Genomic DNA, 19,413 nt, shown 5'->3' with positions numbered 1-19,413 from the left:
GGTGCAGTGCATGGAGATTTGGACTTGGTGCCAAATTCTCCATCCTCTCTGAGGATGGCAGTGGCCGTGAATGGCTGGAGAATTCTGGCCTACATCTTTCATTTTGCTTGACTGTTCTTTGCAATTGACAAGTTTTTCTTTTAATTTTATATTATTGCTCGCTGGTTGTTGAAAGTGTTCCATCTTAGTTTCTGCATTGAAGTACAAGCCTCCTCTCTGAAGCCTGGAAAGGCTATGGATGCCGCTTACTTACTGAATCAGAACTTGAAGGACATACTAGCTCGAGTCATACATCCTGGATCTGACTCTGCTAGAGCTGAACTTCACTTTAATGCCAATCCAGTTTTACTAAGTATTTAGTCAGGTCAGCTAAGTAGATTTCAAACAAAATTGCTTAGAAAGCCCAAATGCTCCTGCCGGTACTCTCAACGTGCCGAGAAGTTTAGGCTGGGAAGGGGACTCTGCAAGTCTGTAAAAATCTCTCCTGCGTGGAAGATTTCCAATCTAATTTGGGCAACATAAACGAGATATTGTCCGATTATGGAGCGGCTGATTTCAGAATGGTAGTAGCAGTATAAATGCACCCTTAGTCTCACTGGTTTTGAAACAAATAGTGTTGTGTTCATCGCATAATTTTGTATTGTTTTCCTTGATTTTCTTCAATCATTGCCATATTTCAGCATGAGTGAACTTTGCGGTTTCAACTGAAAATTTCCTGGAGTACAAGCAGCAGATGGCATGGTTGATGTAAAAGAAAAATAAAATTAAGATAGCAGATAAAGTCATAGAAGTACCTACGCCATTGGAAAAATCTGTTACATGCATGCATTTTACAACACAAAGGAGGCAGTATAGATTTTCCCGCATGGCATCACTGCCTGATGAGTCGGGACTGAGGGACGAAATAAAGTGAGAGAGAAAAACACATCATTTTCCAAGTAGCAACAAATGCTGCAACAGTTGTTTTGCTTGACACAACTAATATAAAACTCCAGTGGAAAAAATATATGTGATGTAAAGAGAGGCCACCAACTATTATCAGTATTTCAAGCTACAATTTTTTCCATCTGGGCCTGGACTTACTGAACAATAAATGCCATCTATTATTCTTCTGTTGTGCAATTACTACCGGATGACTGCGACAGTCATTGAATAAGCAGACAAAAGGAATAAAAAAAAATCTCTTGCACCCAGGGAATTCCTCTAATTAGAGTTGGCAGCAAATTTCAACAGGAATTCAGTTTTGTTCAACATCTGCATCTGACAGCTGTCTTTCCAAGCAGCTCGTCAGTGTAATTCTGGCAGGTTGTGACCCGAATATCCTGACTGAAGTAAATTTTGATCGAATTAATACGTGCCCAAAATAAAACGAATACAAGTTTCTATTCTGCATTTTCAACAAAGTAGTTTAGCAGTCGTCTTTAGATTTGTAACATTTGATACACAAGTTCTAAGCAGGTCTTGGAGGTTATTCTCAGGCTTCTTTACGAATACATTACCATATCACATCAACAGAACTACAGTGAGAGAATTGAGGGTCAACTCCCTCCAGTTGATATCACAGAATGGAACATAACCAACTCCGTACACACACACCCCTCTATTCGCTTCCCTAATACAAGCAACTGCATGTTGTTTTTGTGAAGAGGAGGATTGAACCCAGATTTTGTGTGTCACATAATGGCAATCCTCCCTTCCCACCCAATTGTTGACAGTAATACTGTTCCTGGCCAACTGCGATTTTGAGATAAGCTCATCATTTTACTTATCTACACAAGCGCAGAATGTAGAAAATTGTGTAACGTTAAAAAAACTAAATTTTGAATCAAATGTGAAAAATCACTCAATAAATAACATAACGGATTATTTTAAAATATACTTTGCAAGGTGTGTGACAAAAATAGAAGCTGTCTCAAGCACTGAATATTGTAAATGTTCTCAGAAACACAGATTTTTTTCCCCTCCAATAGACTGTTATCTGAGCAGCAACAATGTGCAGTTGCTGTGTTTTGGTCTTGTTTTTTTTGTAAGAAGAACTGAAAAGGCAGGTGTATTAGTGATAACTCTTATGGAGGTTTAGACACAAATTTGATGTCAGAATTTTACTTACAAATCTGGCATTAATGGCCAAATAGGATTGTGGAAGTGTTAAAGTGGTCACCAAACGGGTGAGAATTAATTTCACTTGACTAACGAAAGCTAGATGGAACCGTGTCCCAGGGAACCCATGGTATGTCCCTAGTGATATCTTCAGTGCACTGAGCCTGTAAAACATTTTTGGTCCTATTCTGTGGCAGCTTTTGCTGTCATTGTTTTTAGTAACCTCCATACATCTGTGACGCGTGGACACTATTTGTATTGACAGACTTTCTATTCTTCTTGAGTAAGGCTTTGAGGAAGGATTGTGTTGCAGTTCATGATAATTGCATCACTTAATTAATGAAGACAAAAAAAATGTGCAAATCAGTGCATGGTTGCCAAGCACCGAAAGAGGACAAAAAAAGGCAGACGTTTGTAACAAAAGTGAAAGCTATTTGATCAGAAAACTCTATGATATTAACATGCTCAATTTTAAAAAGACATTTCAGTTTAACATTTGTCCACGCATCATGCCTTATGTGTCAACAAACATTAGTTATACAAATAAGCAGCATGCCTGAAAGCTTGTCCACAACTATGTCTGTTTCCATGGATTCTGTAACCTGATAGAGGAAATCATTTGATTAAGAAATGCAATTTAAATGGCAAAGTCCACAAGAACCACAATACGTATAATTCCTAACCAGTCTTTTCCTTTCAGCATGGTGCCAATCCGGAATAAATTTCAGCACTTGGGCAGTAAAGATGCTTGTGAAAAATTACTACAGAATGAAGTTGGCCTTTTTTTTAGGAGAATACAAAGGCACATTTTGTTTCCATTCTGTTCATGTCATGATGTCCCCAATACCCGAGTTCAGGTCTTACTTTGACTAACCCAATGAAGAAAGAAAATATCTTTCTCACAGAAGCAAAGTTTTTAAGTTAGTCATATTAGATTCTTGAAGCCATGTTCATTTAGTAAAGCCGATTTAAAGGGGCATTGTTGAGGACAGAATGTTATTTGGCTACTTTGGAAATGGGCTTACTCATTCTTTGTATAGAATTCAAATCTAGATCCACTTCATGTAAGTGACTAGTCTGCTGTAAGATAGGGGGAAAATAATTGTTACATTGTCCCTCATAAGGCATGTTAGGCCAATCCAAAGGCACACGTGTTGTGGTACTGAAATAGAGACCCACAATCTTTGAAATGCTATACTGAGCTTTACCTTCCCAGCACATAATTATCCGGTCTGTTGATAAAGCTTTCTAAATAAATTCCAGAAAAATATGTATGCATTTCTAATAGTAAGATATTTTGCCCTAAAGGGGTAATATTTCACAGCACCAACAAGGAGGAAAGAAAAAGTTTAAACTAGAAACGATGCACCATTTTGTTACCAGACACCTAGGTAAAATCATGTATTGTAGCAATGTATATTCAATTAACTTGAGTTGTTCAACTCCAGTTCTTGCCGAATAGTGAATTTTATTCTTGTGGTTCATACTTTAGGAGACTCAATAATGTGAAATGGGCATTGGCATGCAAAAGTCTCCACTTCTGATGCCTGGAGCAAAGAGCTAATTATGCAAACTTGGGTTAATTACACAGTGGCCTGACCCAGCTGCAGTTCTATTATTATGTGCCTTGTGCAGAGAACTTGACTGAGATTAAGAATCGATCAATTTTTCTGTGTTTGCATTTCTGTAGGAGAGTTCTCCTCAATTTCTGAGGGCACAAATAAATGGTTATGCTATTGTTAACTTGGTTGCAGAGGAACAGATCTTGGGTAAACCTCATGTTTCCTGATGTCTTCACCAGTTTTCGACAGTGGGTATGGGAAGAGCAATAGTTGAAAGCCAACTCTGCACGCTATCTGGCCTTGACCACACAATTTATTGTTGCTGCAGGCTTTCTGGATTGCTCAAGCTGCTGGAACATCAATTTCTTGGATCTCCAAAAGAATTTGGCAGAACTTGCATGACGCAAAATGCACTAAAATGCAGCAGAGGCTTAGTTGTGGCCATCTGTCACATGAGTTGATGCAGATTTTGAAGCCAGAAATAGGTACACATTGGGAAAGCATAGAAAATATGATTTATTATTATGAATACAACATCGAAAATAATTCTCAAGGCCACAGAACAATCATTAGATGGTATTGCTAGAGAAATGATGTTTCGCAATTTTGGGTGGAGTAAAATCCAATATAGGTGACTGAAGGAGAAAAAGATGAAGATGCGCCCAATGGTATACTTATTTAAAAGAAATTATGTTGGAAGAAAATCTATTCAAGGTAAGATATTTCCAATTATTTAATTAATGCAACTGAAAACTGCACTTCCCACAAAGCTTACAATGAAATCAACAGCTTCAATATTTGGAAACAAAAAGTCTCACCTTTTTTGTTAATTGGAATCCATATTTTGCCTGAAGACCCATTCCCAAAAACTGGTCAAACTATCTCATTACAATGTTTAGCCAAATACAGAACAAATGATGTATAGCTTAAGAGTTAAGGGTTTTTATTATTTTCAATGATGAAATTATGGCGAAAGAATTCTGTTCAATTAAATAATTATGCATCTGTTAATTGATTATCCATTATTTCAAAGGCCTGCATTGACCCCTGGATTTATGGTGCTTTAAGAGGACGATGGTGCCATTGTGATAATATCAGTGGACTAAAAATCCAGAGGCCCAAGCTAATGCTCTTGGGTTCAAATCCATGGAATTTAAATTTAATTAATAAAATCTGAACTTGGAAGCCAGTCTCAGTAATGGTGACGATCATCACTGATTGTTGTAAAATCCTAACTGGTTCCTTTAGGGAGGGAAATCTGCCATCCTTACCTGGTGTGACCTACATGTGACTCCAGATCCACAGCAATATGGTTCACTTTTTTAAAATCATCTTTTGAAATGGTCTACAAGCCACCAAAGGAGTAAAGATAGCTCTGATGCATTTTTCCAGTAGATCAGAATTAGAGTGAAATTTATTTGGTGCTACAGTCATTGTGGTAGAACACCACTTTCAAAACTCAAGGCCAATTGCAAGTAACTTATGAGTTGCCAATAAATACTTGCACTCTACTTCATCAAATGTCTTCACAACATTCAGTGAGTGTGAAAGTATGCGTCATGCTGGACAACTCTTGTATTTGAATCAACATCTCTGCACAAACTAAAATCTCATGGAGCAAACATTCCTCATTACAATTTAAAATTTTAACCCTACAGTCATGATTTATGACAATCTCATTCATTTCAATCTGACGTATCAAAAGATTTGGGAATGTCTACCTATTCTCCCTAAATATTTCTATGAAAATTGTACCATTGAAGAACAGCTGAGCATTTTGTAATCTATTTTATCCTGCCACTTTGCATCTAAGTCACATGGGTGGTCATAGCATTGTCTGTTCTTTTAAATCAGTATACAAATTTCCAACATCGCATCTTCTTCATCACCGTGGCTGTGATGTAACATGACCCATTTTCTGACCCTGCATGCTGTAGCCATTTTCTGTTGGCGATTTCAATTATGCTGTTACTACTCCCTGATTCAACTATTCCAATGCTCTCCTGGTTGGTGTCCCTTCCTTCATTAACCTAAGCACATTCAAAATTCTGCACATCATGACTTGCAAAAAGCCCCATCACCTCTTTTGTTGGCATGCAGTGGGTGGGACTTTACAACCTCGCTCGGGTGGGTCTTGTAAAATCCCGCCCAAAGCCAATGGAGAATTCCGTTCTGTGAGCCTCACCTGCCCCGATTCTGGGCTGGCGAGGCGGTAAAATTCTGGCCACTAGTTAAATGCCTTAATTAATGTCTTAATTTTAAAATTCTCATCTTAAGTTTAAATCCTTCAATGGTGTTGCCCTTCCTATAACTGTACCCTTCTCCAGCTGCAGGACACCCCCAGCATCTCTGGGCTCTTCCAACAGTGTCCTCTTGTACGTGTCCCACTTCTTCATCCCACTTTATCTGTCATGCCCCAAGCACTGCAATGCCACCTCTAAACCTCTCTGCTTGTCTCACCTTCTTTAACATTTGCCTTAAAATTTACATCTTTGACTAAACTTATTGTTATGATTCCTTTGTTGGCTCAGCATTAATTTGCCTTATTATGCTCATGTGGAATGCTTGGGGTTGTTTTGTCTCATTAGAGCTGTTACATAAATGCAAGGCGTTCTACCTGCTAAGTCACCAAATTGATATCTCTTTTCCTTAACCCAAAGAACAAAATATTGATTGTTCCATATCTACATTTTTGTACCTACATTCAAATACAAGGATATTTTTCATGATTTGCTTTTCAAAAATTATCAAACCTAATGCTCTTTGTCACCCAACTTTTAATCATTGGGCAGAAAATAGCCCAAAAAAATCACGAAGTGTCATTTTGGGTATGAAAACCAGTGCAGATGCTGATGCGAATCAGACCTCAATTTTCCCGCACTTCCCATTTTTTTGGGGAGAAGGGCAAATTTTGTACTAGTTCTGAGAGGGGTGGGGCCTAAACACATCAGCAAGTCTAGCTTCGTAGAGATCAGGCTGGGTTTTTAAAGGAAGCCCCGATCTCAAAGCGAAATTGAATGCCCCACCTCCCTCTTCATGACCTTTTTGGTCCCCCTCTGTGATTCCCTTTCCTGCTGCCCCCTTTGTGACTCCTCTTCCTGAGGAAGGTGGCACTGCCATGTTGGTACTGCCAAATGGGCACGGCCCAGCCATGTTTCTGCCCACCTGGGGGCTTCAATGGCTTCTAAGTCTGCATCCCAACCTTCCTCCCCCAATGTGGCCATCACAGCTGCTCAGTTTGTGGAGATCAGTAGTGATTCTCGCTGGGTTCCTATTGCCAAGGTTTGGAGAATTCCAGGAATAAGGAGAATCCAGCCTCAAATGGACTAGGTATATTTAAATACTCATTTAAGTATGCTAATCTGGTTCCGCTCTCTCTGGACTGCAACAGGGTTTCATGCCAGCACTGCATGTGCTAGATCCCTCACCCACGATTCTCTGACCCCACCCCACCACAATCTGTACTGTCCATAAAATTGGAGCTTTTATCTTAAATTCATCCAATATTACTGTGCCTGCATTCACAGAGTCTTCAAAACTTTCAAGAGAATCCTTAATGCTTTTTTCAATGATTCATTAAACTTTGAATCTAATATCAAAATATTATTGAATGTCTACTGTCTCAGAAGTCAACCACATTCAAACAGACACATGGTGATATCCATTGGGTTTGACTTGATAACATCACCGCCTCCATCCCAGCATCTGTAATTGCTCTCAACATCCCATGTGACAACAATATTACATTTGTATGAGACTAGGGCTTGCATATTGAGGATAAGGGCATTTGTACTCTCAGAACTGAATGTAAAACCATCCAGGAATTTCTTAATCTTATTTATTCCTAGCCTTTAATGTTGCACATTACCAATTAGCATGTTCAGTCAGAGATATAAACAACAGCATAAGAAAATTCTGGAAGTTCCTGAATGGTACTGGTAGAGGGTTGTGCGATTTTTTTTCAAAAATAAAAGCAACATTCTGTGCACTTTCTGAATTGTGTTGGTCCAGCTAAAAGTTTAAAGTTATTGATTAGTGTCACATGTAGGCTTACATTAATACTGCAATGAAGTTGCTGTGAAAATTCCCTAGTCACCACTCTCTGGCGCCTGTTCGGGTTAATTCACCTAACCAGCATGTCTTTCAGACAGTGGGAAGAAACCAGAGCACCCGGAGGAAACGCATGCAGACACAGGGAAAACGTGTAAACTCCGCACAGACAGTGACCCAAGCCAGCAATCAAACCCAGGTCTGTTAGGCAGCATTGCTCACCACAGTATCACCATGCTACCTAAGTAGATTATTTTAGCAATAAGAGGAAGTTGCTAGGTTATACAGAATTAACAACAGAATAGTGGTCAATGGATCAAATCTTATCTGATAATTCCATACACTTGCGCCAATGACCGAAGGAGTAATGGTAGTTAGTAGCTGAACAATACAAATACTCGGTCTTGTTTATTGCTGGGTTTTGAGTTAACGGAGTTCCTTTGAACAAACGGCAAGAAAACTATAAGTGTCCTCACGGCAAGGTTAGCAAAGTAAGTTGAAGTTTCTGCTCTGATTGGTATTACTTCTGCTGGAAGTACAAATGTGTGGACATTAAAAGAAAACAAGGCTGTTGAAATGCGACATTACTACGATTGAATCAATTGTCTGCTCTTAGCATCTTGGGTCACAGATGAAGAATTGTCCCTTGGACAGGTATCTAGGGCACCAGACACTTATTCCCTAACTGCCTTCAAGAAGCAAGAAGTGAGAATAAAAGAGACCAAACATAATAGTACTGCAGAAGGTTAGCAGATGGCAATTTTTTTTAAAACTGTGGAGATATGGTATTGGAATTTAGTTTGGATTTGGAGCTACAATATCTTTTGTCCTGCAGAGCTTAAATGAAAGACATACAATTATTTTGCTTTCCTCTGTGGTTTGAGGAGCATTTTAAAGATATATTGAAAAGCACCAACAAGTCAGCATGACATTTACACACTTAGTGAATAACTGAATGCATGAAGTATAAGACAGATTTTTAAAGGAGGGAGGTAAATTGAAGATTCAGCATTGCTATGTTTTTGTCATTGTTCCAACATTATCTAAAAGGTTAGGCTGGATCAACTTTTCAGAAGTGCATTTTAGCACTGATGATACAAACAGAATCGATAGCAAAGAGGCATCATTTAATGGAAAAAGAGAAATGTCACTATGTGGAATGATCAAGTGATACATATGCATCAAGTTTGCTCATGAAAACTGAACTTAAAATAAAATTCAGACAGCGCTGGGTTGCTGCATTAATGGCCATCTAGCTATAACTGCAGGAAATTTTGTCAAGTATATATGTTGATTGGTTGTATGAGTGCTTGTACAACTTAAGATTTGAGTGAACCTCAGATACAAACGGATAATTTGAAAAGGTCATGTGAACAGGGTGGCACAGTGGTTAGCACTACTGCCTCACAGCGCCAGGGACCCAGGTTCAATTCCCAGCTTGGGTCACTGTCTATGCGGAGTCTGCACATGCTCCACGTGTCTGCATGGGTTTCCTCCCACAGTCCGAAAGATGTGTTGGTTACGTACATTGAGGGAGAATTTAGCATGGCCAATGTACCCAAAAAAGTGTCAGAGTGCGGCGACTAGGGGATTTTCTCAGTCACCTCATTGTAGTGTTAATGTAAGCCTACTTGTGACATCAATAAATCAACTCAGCTCAACTTTAGTGAAGTGTCAAATGATTTTAAATCTTTTTTTTCTGATTTTCTGAAAGAGCTTTACAGTGCTCTTAATATAGAAAAATGTCCTAAATATTCGTAGAGGAAAAAAAAGTTAGGCAAAGTGACTGAAATCTTGGTTGAAGAGATATGTTTTGAGAAGATTTTTTTAAAAGCAGAGAGAGAAAGAGAGCTGGCTAGATTTAGGAAAGTAGTTTTAGAGAGCAGAGAGTCTGCCATCAACATTGAACTGCAGGAACAAAGGGCTTTGGTCAAAAGGCGTAATTGTAGAGACAAGGTGAGTGAATCAATAGCGGGGTAAACATTGGAATTCAGTGCATTGGAAAATAGTGAGCAAGGGCCACATAGTGAGGACTGAAGTGATAGACAAGGCAGGTGTGAACCATAGAATTTGGAATTACTCAAGATGAATGTCAAGAAGAAAACAAAGAAACATGGGTGCAGAGATGACACAATATTGAGAAGAGTGGTGAAGGTGAGGCTGGAGTAGAAGTGAATGATGCTATCTTGGTGAGGATTGAAAACAAAATACAAAGATCAGCTCCTGCTCAAATAGGATGCTACGGTTGTAAAGCTGAAGTCACCATAGTCCCAGATGACCATAGGCTGCTACCCACTTTGAGGAGGAGAGCTGACAGGTGGCGATTTAAACTGAGGATTATCACACCTCAGGTGAAAGACAAGGCTGAGAAAGTGGGGCAACCTCAGCCAGTACAGGAATTCAACCTGTGCCGTTGGCATCACTATGCATCACAAACGAGCCATCCAGCTAAGTGAGCTAATCCTTGCTAAGGTTGTATTCAGTTTAATTCAGCCTGGGTAGGTGAGCAACTGAAAAGGTTACTAAAAATTTTGGCAGGGGCCAAAACTGATAGCTTCAATTTCTTGGAATGTAGTTAAAATTTGAAGTTTATTTATTCGTCACAAGTATGCCTACATTCACACTGTGATGAAGGCACTGTGACAATCCCCTAGTTGCCAAATGTCTATTCGGGTACACAGAGAATTTAGCATGACCAATTCATCTAAACCAGCGTATCTTTGGACTGTGGGAGGAAACCCATGCAGACACGGAGAGAATATGCAAACTCCACAGAGTGACTGAAGCCAGGAATCGAACCTGGGTCCCTAGCACTGTGAGGCAGCAGTGCTAACCATTGTGCCACCATGCTGTGGAGGCAAATTCCAGCTCACGCACCACTGACACTCAAAATACACAGTTTGATATCATACACGTGTTGAATGAAGTGGTGGAGAAGGAGAGGTGTACACCTACAAATATCAAGGCTGATCCCATGCCAATGGATGTGATCAGCAAATGTCAGTACATAAAAAATAGCCAACTGCATAATGTCAAGGGCAGACCTTTACGGTACTCTGCCTAGTTAAAAGAAACAGTTCCTGGAGATGCCTGTCTGCATTGTGATAGTCCCATTGAACTGAACCATGTGCCAGTGACAGTGTTTAGCATGGTCAGCTATGCTGAATGCTGCAGAAAAGTTAAAAGAAAACAAGGATGGCTAATATACCACAATCGGAGGCACATAGGTTGGTTGAGAAATAGTTAAGAAATCTAATTTATGCAAAATTGTATCTTCTATCATTTTCATGTTTGGTTGTGTAGTTACGTTAGAATTACAAAAAGCAAAAAATTTATAACTGTTATATCAAATAGCCTTGGGCAGTTTTAAAATCTTAAAAGTAGTTCCATTGCAATCGGAGACTGGGAGATATAAAGGGGAGGGCAGCAGAGCATTTAAAGGATAGAGTTCAACTGACTGTAATGGGCATTTTTTCAGTGATTGTATTAATGCAATCCTGAGGGAAAGGCATGAATATGTTGGCACATTCAAGCATCTGTAAACCTTAAAGTAATTGACTGTAAGTTGAACTCATTTTTGGCATACAGGCACAAGAACGCAACACCTTGACCTGGTGTTGCAAGCAGGGCAGAAAGTAGGCTGATAGAATTCAAATGGAGAACAGTCATGGGCATGAAGTTGCAAGGCAATGGACTTTAGAGAGAAAGAGGGTAAAGATGGGGCATTAGTTGGAGAGAATAGTGAGCTCAAATTTGAGCTTCTTGTGTAGGGTCTAATGGTCCCAGTCAAGCAAAGGAGGAAGACAATTCCTGAGCAAAGGTAACAATTAACCAGGCCAGAAAACCTATGAGTGAGGAAAAATACTTGAGTGATCAAGAGGATACTGAAGGAGCAGACAGTCATGAGATTGTAGAGAACAGGGAAGGGACGAATTTTAAAATTCTCATGATTGTTTTCAAATATCTCCATGGCTTACCCCTTCTCATTGCTGTAACCTCCTTGCAAACCAACAACCTTTTGTGATCTGCACTCCTCCAAATCTGATCTCCTGTGCATTCCCTACTTTTATCAATCCATCATCGGCACGTGCGCTTTCATCTGCCTAGGCTTTAAGCTCTGGCATTTGATGGCACGTAGAGCCATTTGATTGGGTGGGAGAATAGAGAAAACCATCCTGTCGCAACTCGATGGGTGGCACGGTGACAGTGGTTGGGCAGCATGGTGGCATAGTGGTTAGCTCTACTGTTGTACAGCACCATAGATCCGGGTTCAATTCCCGTCTTGGGTCACTGCCTGTGTGGAGTTTGCACTTTCTCCCCGTGTCTGCGTGGGTTGCCTCCGGATGCTCCAGTTTCCTCCCACAGTCCAAAGATGTGCAGGTTAGGTTGATTGGCCATGCTAAGTTGACCCTGTGAGGGAGGTTAACAGGGTAAATGAGGGTTATAGGAATAGGGCCTGGGTGGGACTGTGATTGATTCAGACTCGATGGGCCAAATGGCCTCCTCTTGTACTGCAGGGATTCTATGACTCTACGATTCTATGTCCAATTAAGACCCATGTGCCCAATTAATGCCCTCATTTTTTTTAATTTATAGGATGGAGAATGTTGCTGCCAAGGGCAGCAATTGTTGCCCTCCCTAAATGCTCTCAAGTGGCTTGTTAGGCCACATCAACCACATCACTGCGGTTCTGGAATTACATGTGGATCAGACCAGGTAAGAGTGGCAGAGGACATTAGTGAACCAGATGCATTTTTATGACAAATGATGATAGCTTAATGTTCACAATTACAGATTAGCTTTCAATTCCAGATGTGATTAATTGAATTTAAATTCCATCAGCTGCCATGGTGGAATTTGAACCCTCCCCAGAACATTCATCTGGGTCTCTGGGTTATTGGTCCAGTGACATTACCACTATGCTGCCATCATCCCTGGGGAGGTGGCTTCATCGCACCACAGCCAGTATTAACCCAGTGGCAGGCAGATGATTTGTGGGCTCCTGGGACATCCCTTCTTCAAAGGTAGTGATCAATATGGGCCAAATGCAGGCAATTGAGACTAGATTAGGGGTTAAAAAAAGGGCCACATGGACAAGTTGCACCAAAAGGTATGACTGAGCATTGGGAGGGGAGGAGAGACCTGGCTAAAAGCAATTTCTTGCACATGCCGATGGCCCCCCTCATCACCCACAACCTACACCCGCCATCATTTACTTGGGCCTGGGTGCTTCCTCAATCCTGGTCTTGGGACAGTGTAGTACTGGCAACTGGCACCAACTCCCTGGTGGCACTGCTGAGTACAGAAAAGTTGCTAGCCTATAAGTGGTCAGCAACTTTCATTGGGCAGAACTTCTGTTCCGGCTGATCTTTGATCCCAGAGAAAACTTGTTGCTGGCCTGTTAAGCCTGCTTGGCTCAGAATGTAGCAAGTCTTAAAGAGATGACACAGAGTCTCAGTGGCTTTCTAGTTGGCAGTCAAGAGCCCCATCACCTACAGAAGATTCAGCTGGATCTTACTGTCAACACTAATGAAGGGGAATTAGGAACTGAGAAAGTAATCCATGCCAAATTTTGCCCGTCTTTACATTTTATATCTATACTCTAGAATTGTAGTGAATGTCTGTACTGCTAATTCTATTTAGTTTGCGCAGAAACATTTCTTATCAAGCTGTCTGAATGTAAATTTGTGATTTATGACCTTATGATAAAATGTATGATAATCTTACATTTACCTGTCATTGCACAGACCAATCACTGAAAGTAGGATGATTTTGATGTTTAGAATGCATACAAGCTTAAAAGGGAAGATTACTGAAGAGTCACAGCTTCCGAATCAAAGGGGGTTCAGTCTTTTTCTAAGTGCTGTGAAGTTTTTGAAAGAGCATAAAAACTGGGAGCAGGTGTAGGCCAGTTCGCCCTCGAGCCTATTCCGCCATTTAATAAGATCATGGCTGATCTTCTCATGGACTCAGCTCCACTTACCCACCTGCTCACCATAACCCTCAATTCCTTTATTGTTCAAAAATCTGTCTTTGCCTTTAAAATATTCAACTGCATCACTGGGCAGAGAATTCCACAGATTCACAACCCTTTGGGTGAAGAAGTTCCTTCTCAACTCAGTCTAAAATCTGCTCCCTTTTATTTTCTGGCTATGCCCCCTAGATCGAGTTTCACCTGCCCATAAAAATGACCTCCCTGTTTCTATCTTATCTATTCCGTTCATAATTTTGTGTTTCTACTAGATCCCCCCTCATTTTTCTAAATTCCAATGCGTATAGTCCCAGGCTACTCAGTCTCTCCTCATAAGTCAACCATCTTAAATCAACCTAGTGAATCTAACCCACTGCACCTGCAAACCAACTTTTTGTTGATTCATGCACAGGGACATGCATGCTACAATTCTGCCATTTAAATAACAGTTCATTTTGTTGTTATCTCTACCAAAATGGATGACTTCACATTTATCAACATTGTACTCCATCTGCCAAACCCTTGCCCATTCACTTAAACTATCTATAACTCTTTGCAGACATTCAATATCCTCTACACACTTTGCTCTAACACATACTAGTGTCATCTGCTAATTTTGACACACTATACTTGGTCCCCAACGCCAACTCATCTATGCAAATTGTAAACAATTGCGGTCCTAGCACAGACCCCTGAGGCTCATAACTCATCACTGATTGCCAACCAGAAAAACCATTTATCTCCACTCTTTAATTTCTGTTAGTTGACTAATACTCTATCCATACTAACACATTACCTGTAATTGTGTGCACCTTTATATTATGCAGCAGCCTTTTGTGCAGCACCTTGCCTAATGTCTTCTGGAAATCCAGAAACACCCCATCCACTGGTTCCCTGTTGTCCACTGTGCTTGTAATATCCTCAATGAATTCCAATAATGGGACAGTTTTTATCCAGTTATCTCACTATTTCTTCCTTGATGATAGATTCAAGCATTTTCCTCACTACAGAAGTTAAGCTAACTGGCCTATAGTTACCCACCTTTTGTCTACCTCCTTTTTAAAACAGTGGCATCAAATTTGCTTTTTTCCAATCTGAATTTCCAGAATCAACCTTGTAAATCTAACCCACTGCACCTGCAAACCAACTTTTTGAGAGTCATGGGCAGGGACACCCAGGTCCCTCTGCACAGCAGCATGCTTCAATTTTACCATTTAATAGTTCATTTTGTTGTTATTCCTACCAAAATGGATGACGTCACACTTACCAACATTGTACTCCATCTGCCAGACCCTTACCCACTCACAAACTACCTATAACCCTTTGCAGACGTTCAGTGTCCTCGGCACACTTTGCTTTACCACACATCTTAGTGTCATCTGCAAATTTTGACACACTAGAGTCCAGCGAATTTTGGTAAATTACCACAAGTGCATTTACTACTTCCCCAGCATCTTGGGATGCATTCCATCTGGGCCAGGAGACTTGTCTACCTTTAGCCCATTAGCTTAATAACACAGCTTCTTTAGTGATAATGATCATTTCTAGGTCCTCACCTGCCATAGCTTTCTTGTCATTAAAGAGAAAAGCTTACATGAAGTTCGAAATTATTACACAAACTGACAGTAGCAAATCTCTTCTGAATGGAACACAATGAGAGGCTATAAGTTATGAGCAGAGTTGAAAGAAATCAAGACTAGTTTAGTTTAAACAAAAATTAAGAGTATATCTGATAAAAGGGTTCAAAACTTTTCTCAATGTATCAAAGTATTTTGATTGGTTAGTGAGTCAGTAAACAGAAGACAAATCCAAGCTTATCTCTAGGGGAACAAAGGGGTTAGGGTTTTTTTTTAAAAAAAGGTGGAGGAACTGGGACATACAATATCTTAGTGGAAATGATGGTGGGGTGACAGCAGCATTCATTATAGTTTTGAAAGTTAAGTGGACAGATACTTGAACAAGAGGAATATAACACAGTATGGGAGAAAAAGTGGAGGATTGGACTGTGGAAAATGCTATCAGAGAGCTGCTAGAGATGCAGTGGGCCGAACTGTCTCTATGATAAAATACTATGATCCTCCAAAAACAGTAGCTATTGATTCCTTGCCAGCTCTCATTTTATACAACAGTGCAGTCCATCAAACTTCACTTTTACTTAGAAACTAGTCAAGAAACTTCCTGCCAGAACAACACTGCTTGATGATTTAACAGGGACTAAAAGAACCATATTGTACAATATACTGCAGCTTTCAATAAATCAGTGGAATTTATACTTACTTCTGGCTTCTTTAAAATTTGAACGTAGAACATGCAATTTTTCATCGGATAGATGACGATTAAGACATCGCCAAAATCCGTAGGAATGATGCCCCTGCGGTAGTCCCTTGTGTGCTCAGACCAGATGATGTGAACTTCGTCATTTCCCAGGTGACGGAGCTGCAGTGGTAAATTGGTTCTTGATTAATTGTAGTGCAGTGATCAGTGCTTTATTACGAGGTCAACATCCATAAATTTAATTAATTTGCCTCATAGGTTGCAATTTTCATAATATTAAAAGGTGAAAACCTCTTCCAATTAGTTTGTCTGAAATCTTTAGTTGGATACGTTTGTAAAGGAATGACAAATTCTATAGTATTTCTAAGAACGTTTTCAGATTAATTTGCAAGTGTGGAAATACATTTTATGTTCTTAATTACCGTGCATTGTAATTAAACTGGGGATAGTTATGCTCAGAGAATTCACTGGTGCAAACAGTATTTTGGGAACATTCACCCAAAGTGAGGTAGTAAAATGCTGAAAACAAAATATTATGATTATACGACACAGAACAGAAATATGATATTCCTCAGCAACTGCAGTGGTTTGTATATTAGAAAGGCAAAAAAAAGTTACATTCAGCTTTGATGCACTGTTTCATACTTGTTTTTCTGAGAAATCAATCTCGTGTTTAATCAAAAAATTAATGTTTTTAATATTCCTTTTTAGGAGACTGTGTCTGGTCTCACTTGTGATTGTTTTAACTTGGTTACTGTATGGCTAGGAGCATCCTGGTAAGATGAAATACACATATTATCTGGATCAGGTCTGTGGTTCAAAATATTTCATGTGATTTGGAGTTATTACTCTTCATTTATGTCTTATTATGTGTGGAGAACATGCATGGTTATAGACAAGCTATTAAAAATGAAAGCTCTCACACCTTATTCCTTATAGAAGAACGTCAGAGACAAGATGGTCTGCAACAAAGTTGTTTCATCTGGCAATTAACAGTTAAGAGATGGCAGATGAACAGGTATCTGTCCAGGAAAAATGGATGTGTTTGAAAACTTGATTACTGCACTGTGAGGAGACAGAGCTAATTGGTTTGGGCTGCTGACTCTACAGGCGGCAACAGTAATTTCAGCGAACGTATCCAATCCTGGTATTGACCGACTGTACAATGCTTAGAGCCCACCTGATGAAAGAAATATAACTGTGGAGCCTTTCCAGTTATTCTTTTTGCCACACACGTGGAGATTAATGAAAAACTGAGAGTTTGATCTTAAGAAGAACACTGGCTTCACGCTCAAGTCCAGAGTAAGAGCATAATTGGGGACCTGTGCCAGAACTTCATTTTTTTTACTGCTTTATAACAGGTTCTGTAAGTTAAATGAGTAACAATGTGATTTATTCATCTGCTGTCATTTGCCTTTCGCTTCTGCTAATTTAATTTCTCAATAAACCCGGTTTGTAATTGTAGCCTGAAAGTGTTATTTGGCTGTCAGCCGGAGAGAATTAGAGCAAATGACAGTAACTCTTGTGGTCCACAAAATCCCAGATTACTTTGCGCACAAGGTCAAAAATATTTGGACTGCACCTAATTAGCAATTTAACATAGCAACCCAATGGTGCCTGGATTTTATTTTCGACGGAAGTGAACGTCGTACTTTATTATACAAATCGTCCCAAAACAAAAAAGCTGTGCTGACCTCCAGCCCCTCTAGAAGCATGCAAAATCTGGTGCTGGCAGCAAGCTTATTTCCAGTAGCAACAGCAACAAAATAACATTGGCAGTACAATGACTATATTGCACAAGTGCTTGGATGCTGATTTAATCATGATACTCAACACATCATTCAACCATTTTGTTTCTTTCCCTTCCATTATTTAATCGTTCCATGAATGAATAAAGCAATACATGCTGGGGTATAGATCCATGAGCAGCAGCCTTCTGGCATCTCATGGCTTTTCATAATGCATGAGTATCCATGTGTTGTTCAACTAGAGGACGATTATAGCTGCCGTACCACTTTATTATCCTGACCACACTTATGTACTTCCAGCAAATAAGTATTGGACAATTATTGAGCACTAGAACTTTGCCTTATCTTTCTTCCTTCTTCTAGGTTAGGGAAGCTCAAAATAACGCAGCATCAACACCACTGCTTCACTGAGGTCAGTATTCTGTCACCCAATTTCTTACTTTCAATAAAGAAAATAGATTTAGCTACATTTCAATCTTGCATCATTCACCTCAAGCTGACCTTACAGAAATGCTTGATTCTACTTTGTGAATAATAGTCAATGACACTAACAGTCAACACCAAGAAACACTTGTCCTAAGAAAACAACAGAGTCCTTGGTTAATTAGAAGTGTTCTACACAACCCATTTACTCATCTGAATCGTGGCTGTAGTTATGTTGCAGGCTGCGAGTCGGACGACTAGCACACCACTGATGACACTGGTCAAGGCACAGCGCCCAACAGCCTGACCTCCCTCATGCTAATTGCATTATAAAGCCAGCTGGCTCAAGAATGGAGTCGTCAATTTGATTGAAAAATTCCTGCTGTCAAGTAGGCATGGTGGCCCTGTTACTCAGTGACTCTAGAGCCTGACCACCTCCTTTGTTTGTGCTACAGTGTGTTCTTCCTCAAAATCCGAGTTTTATTTGTAAATTAACCAAGAAACGTCCTGGAAGAATAGCACTGCCTGTAGACTGATAATGTGTGCCTTTCATTCGGCTCCACTCTTACTGTAACCCTGCCAATTTGTTTTCCTGCTGCAGTCCTGCCTCAGGCTAAAACAGCCTTGTAAGACATAAGTGCAATTACAGTTCGTGGAGCCAAATGAATTGTGCAAATCCAATAGCACAGCTCTGTCACAGCTTGCAACCCCTGTTGCTGCTAAAAATCCAATCTAACAAAGCTAACAAATTTCCACTATAAGAGCACAGGGTTCAGCATGGGGTTGGAGGCACACAACAAAAATGAGAGCTTACCACGACTTAAACATTTTTTGATCAGCTAAATCGTCTCAGCAGTTTTTGCAGCTCATTTTTTTAAACCATTTACTGTGATTTGGTGAGATACAGTCAGAGGACTGTAGCATGCTGATGCACAAATTGATTTTCATTTTAGTATATGCTCTGATGAAAAGTTTACGATAATGATGCCAGATGTTGCAATACCACGGAACAGTAAGACCCACATCTTTCCTGAGGCAATTCAGTAAAGCCATGATGACATACAATTCATATAAAGCTTAGGGTGCAATTACATCTATTCTGACAATTTGCCAAAATTAATTTTTACTGAACTTCAGTGCGTAAAAATACTTGTATTTTGTTATTTACTGGTCCTTTGAAAATCTATTCAAACAGTACCACCCAAAAAAATTATACATCACTAAATTCAACATTTGACTTATAACTTCAGCAATATGGTCACTGTACATATACATCCAAGATCCT

General features: G+C 39.8%; 1 protein-coding gene across 2 annotated transcripts in view; it reads right to left on the bottom strand.

Annotated features, from left to right (window-relative positions):
* ralgapa2 (Ral GTPase activating protein catalytic subunit alpha 2) overlaps positions 1–19,413 on the bottom strand; it is a 474,330-nt gene that overhangs the window by 149,612 nt on the left and 305,305 nt on the right. For both annotated transcript variants that reach the window (XM_080200068.1, XM_080200069.1), the window contains one exon: positions 15,961–16,119. In XM_080200068.1, coding sequence (XP_080056194.1) covers positions 15,961–16,119 — 159 coding nt within the window. The remainder of the gene's footprint in view (positions 1–15,960; positions 16,120–19,413) is intronic.

This window comes from Carcharhinus amblyrhynchos, chromosome 12 (assembly GCF_965287045.1).
Source record: "Carcharhinus amblyrhynchos chromosome 12, sCarAmb.v2.hapA, whole genome shotgun sequence".
In the NCBI taxonomy this organism is placed as follows: Eukaryota; Metazoa; Chordata; class Chondrichthyes; order Carcharhiniformes; family Carcharhinidae; genus Carcharhinus; species Carcharhinus amblyrhynchos.
Note: the sequence above shows the minus strand (reverse complement) of the source record. Positions and strands in the feature narration are given on the sequence as shown.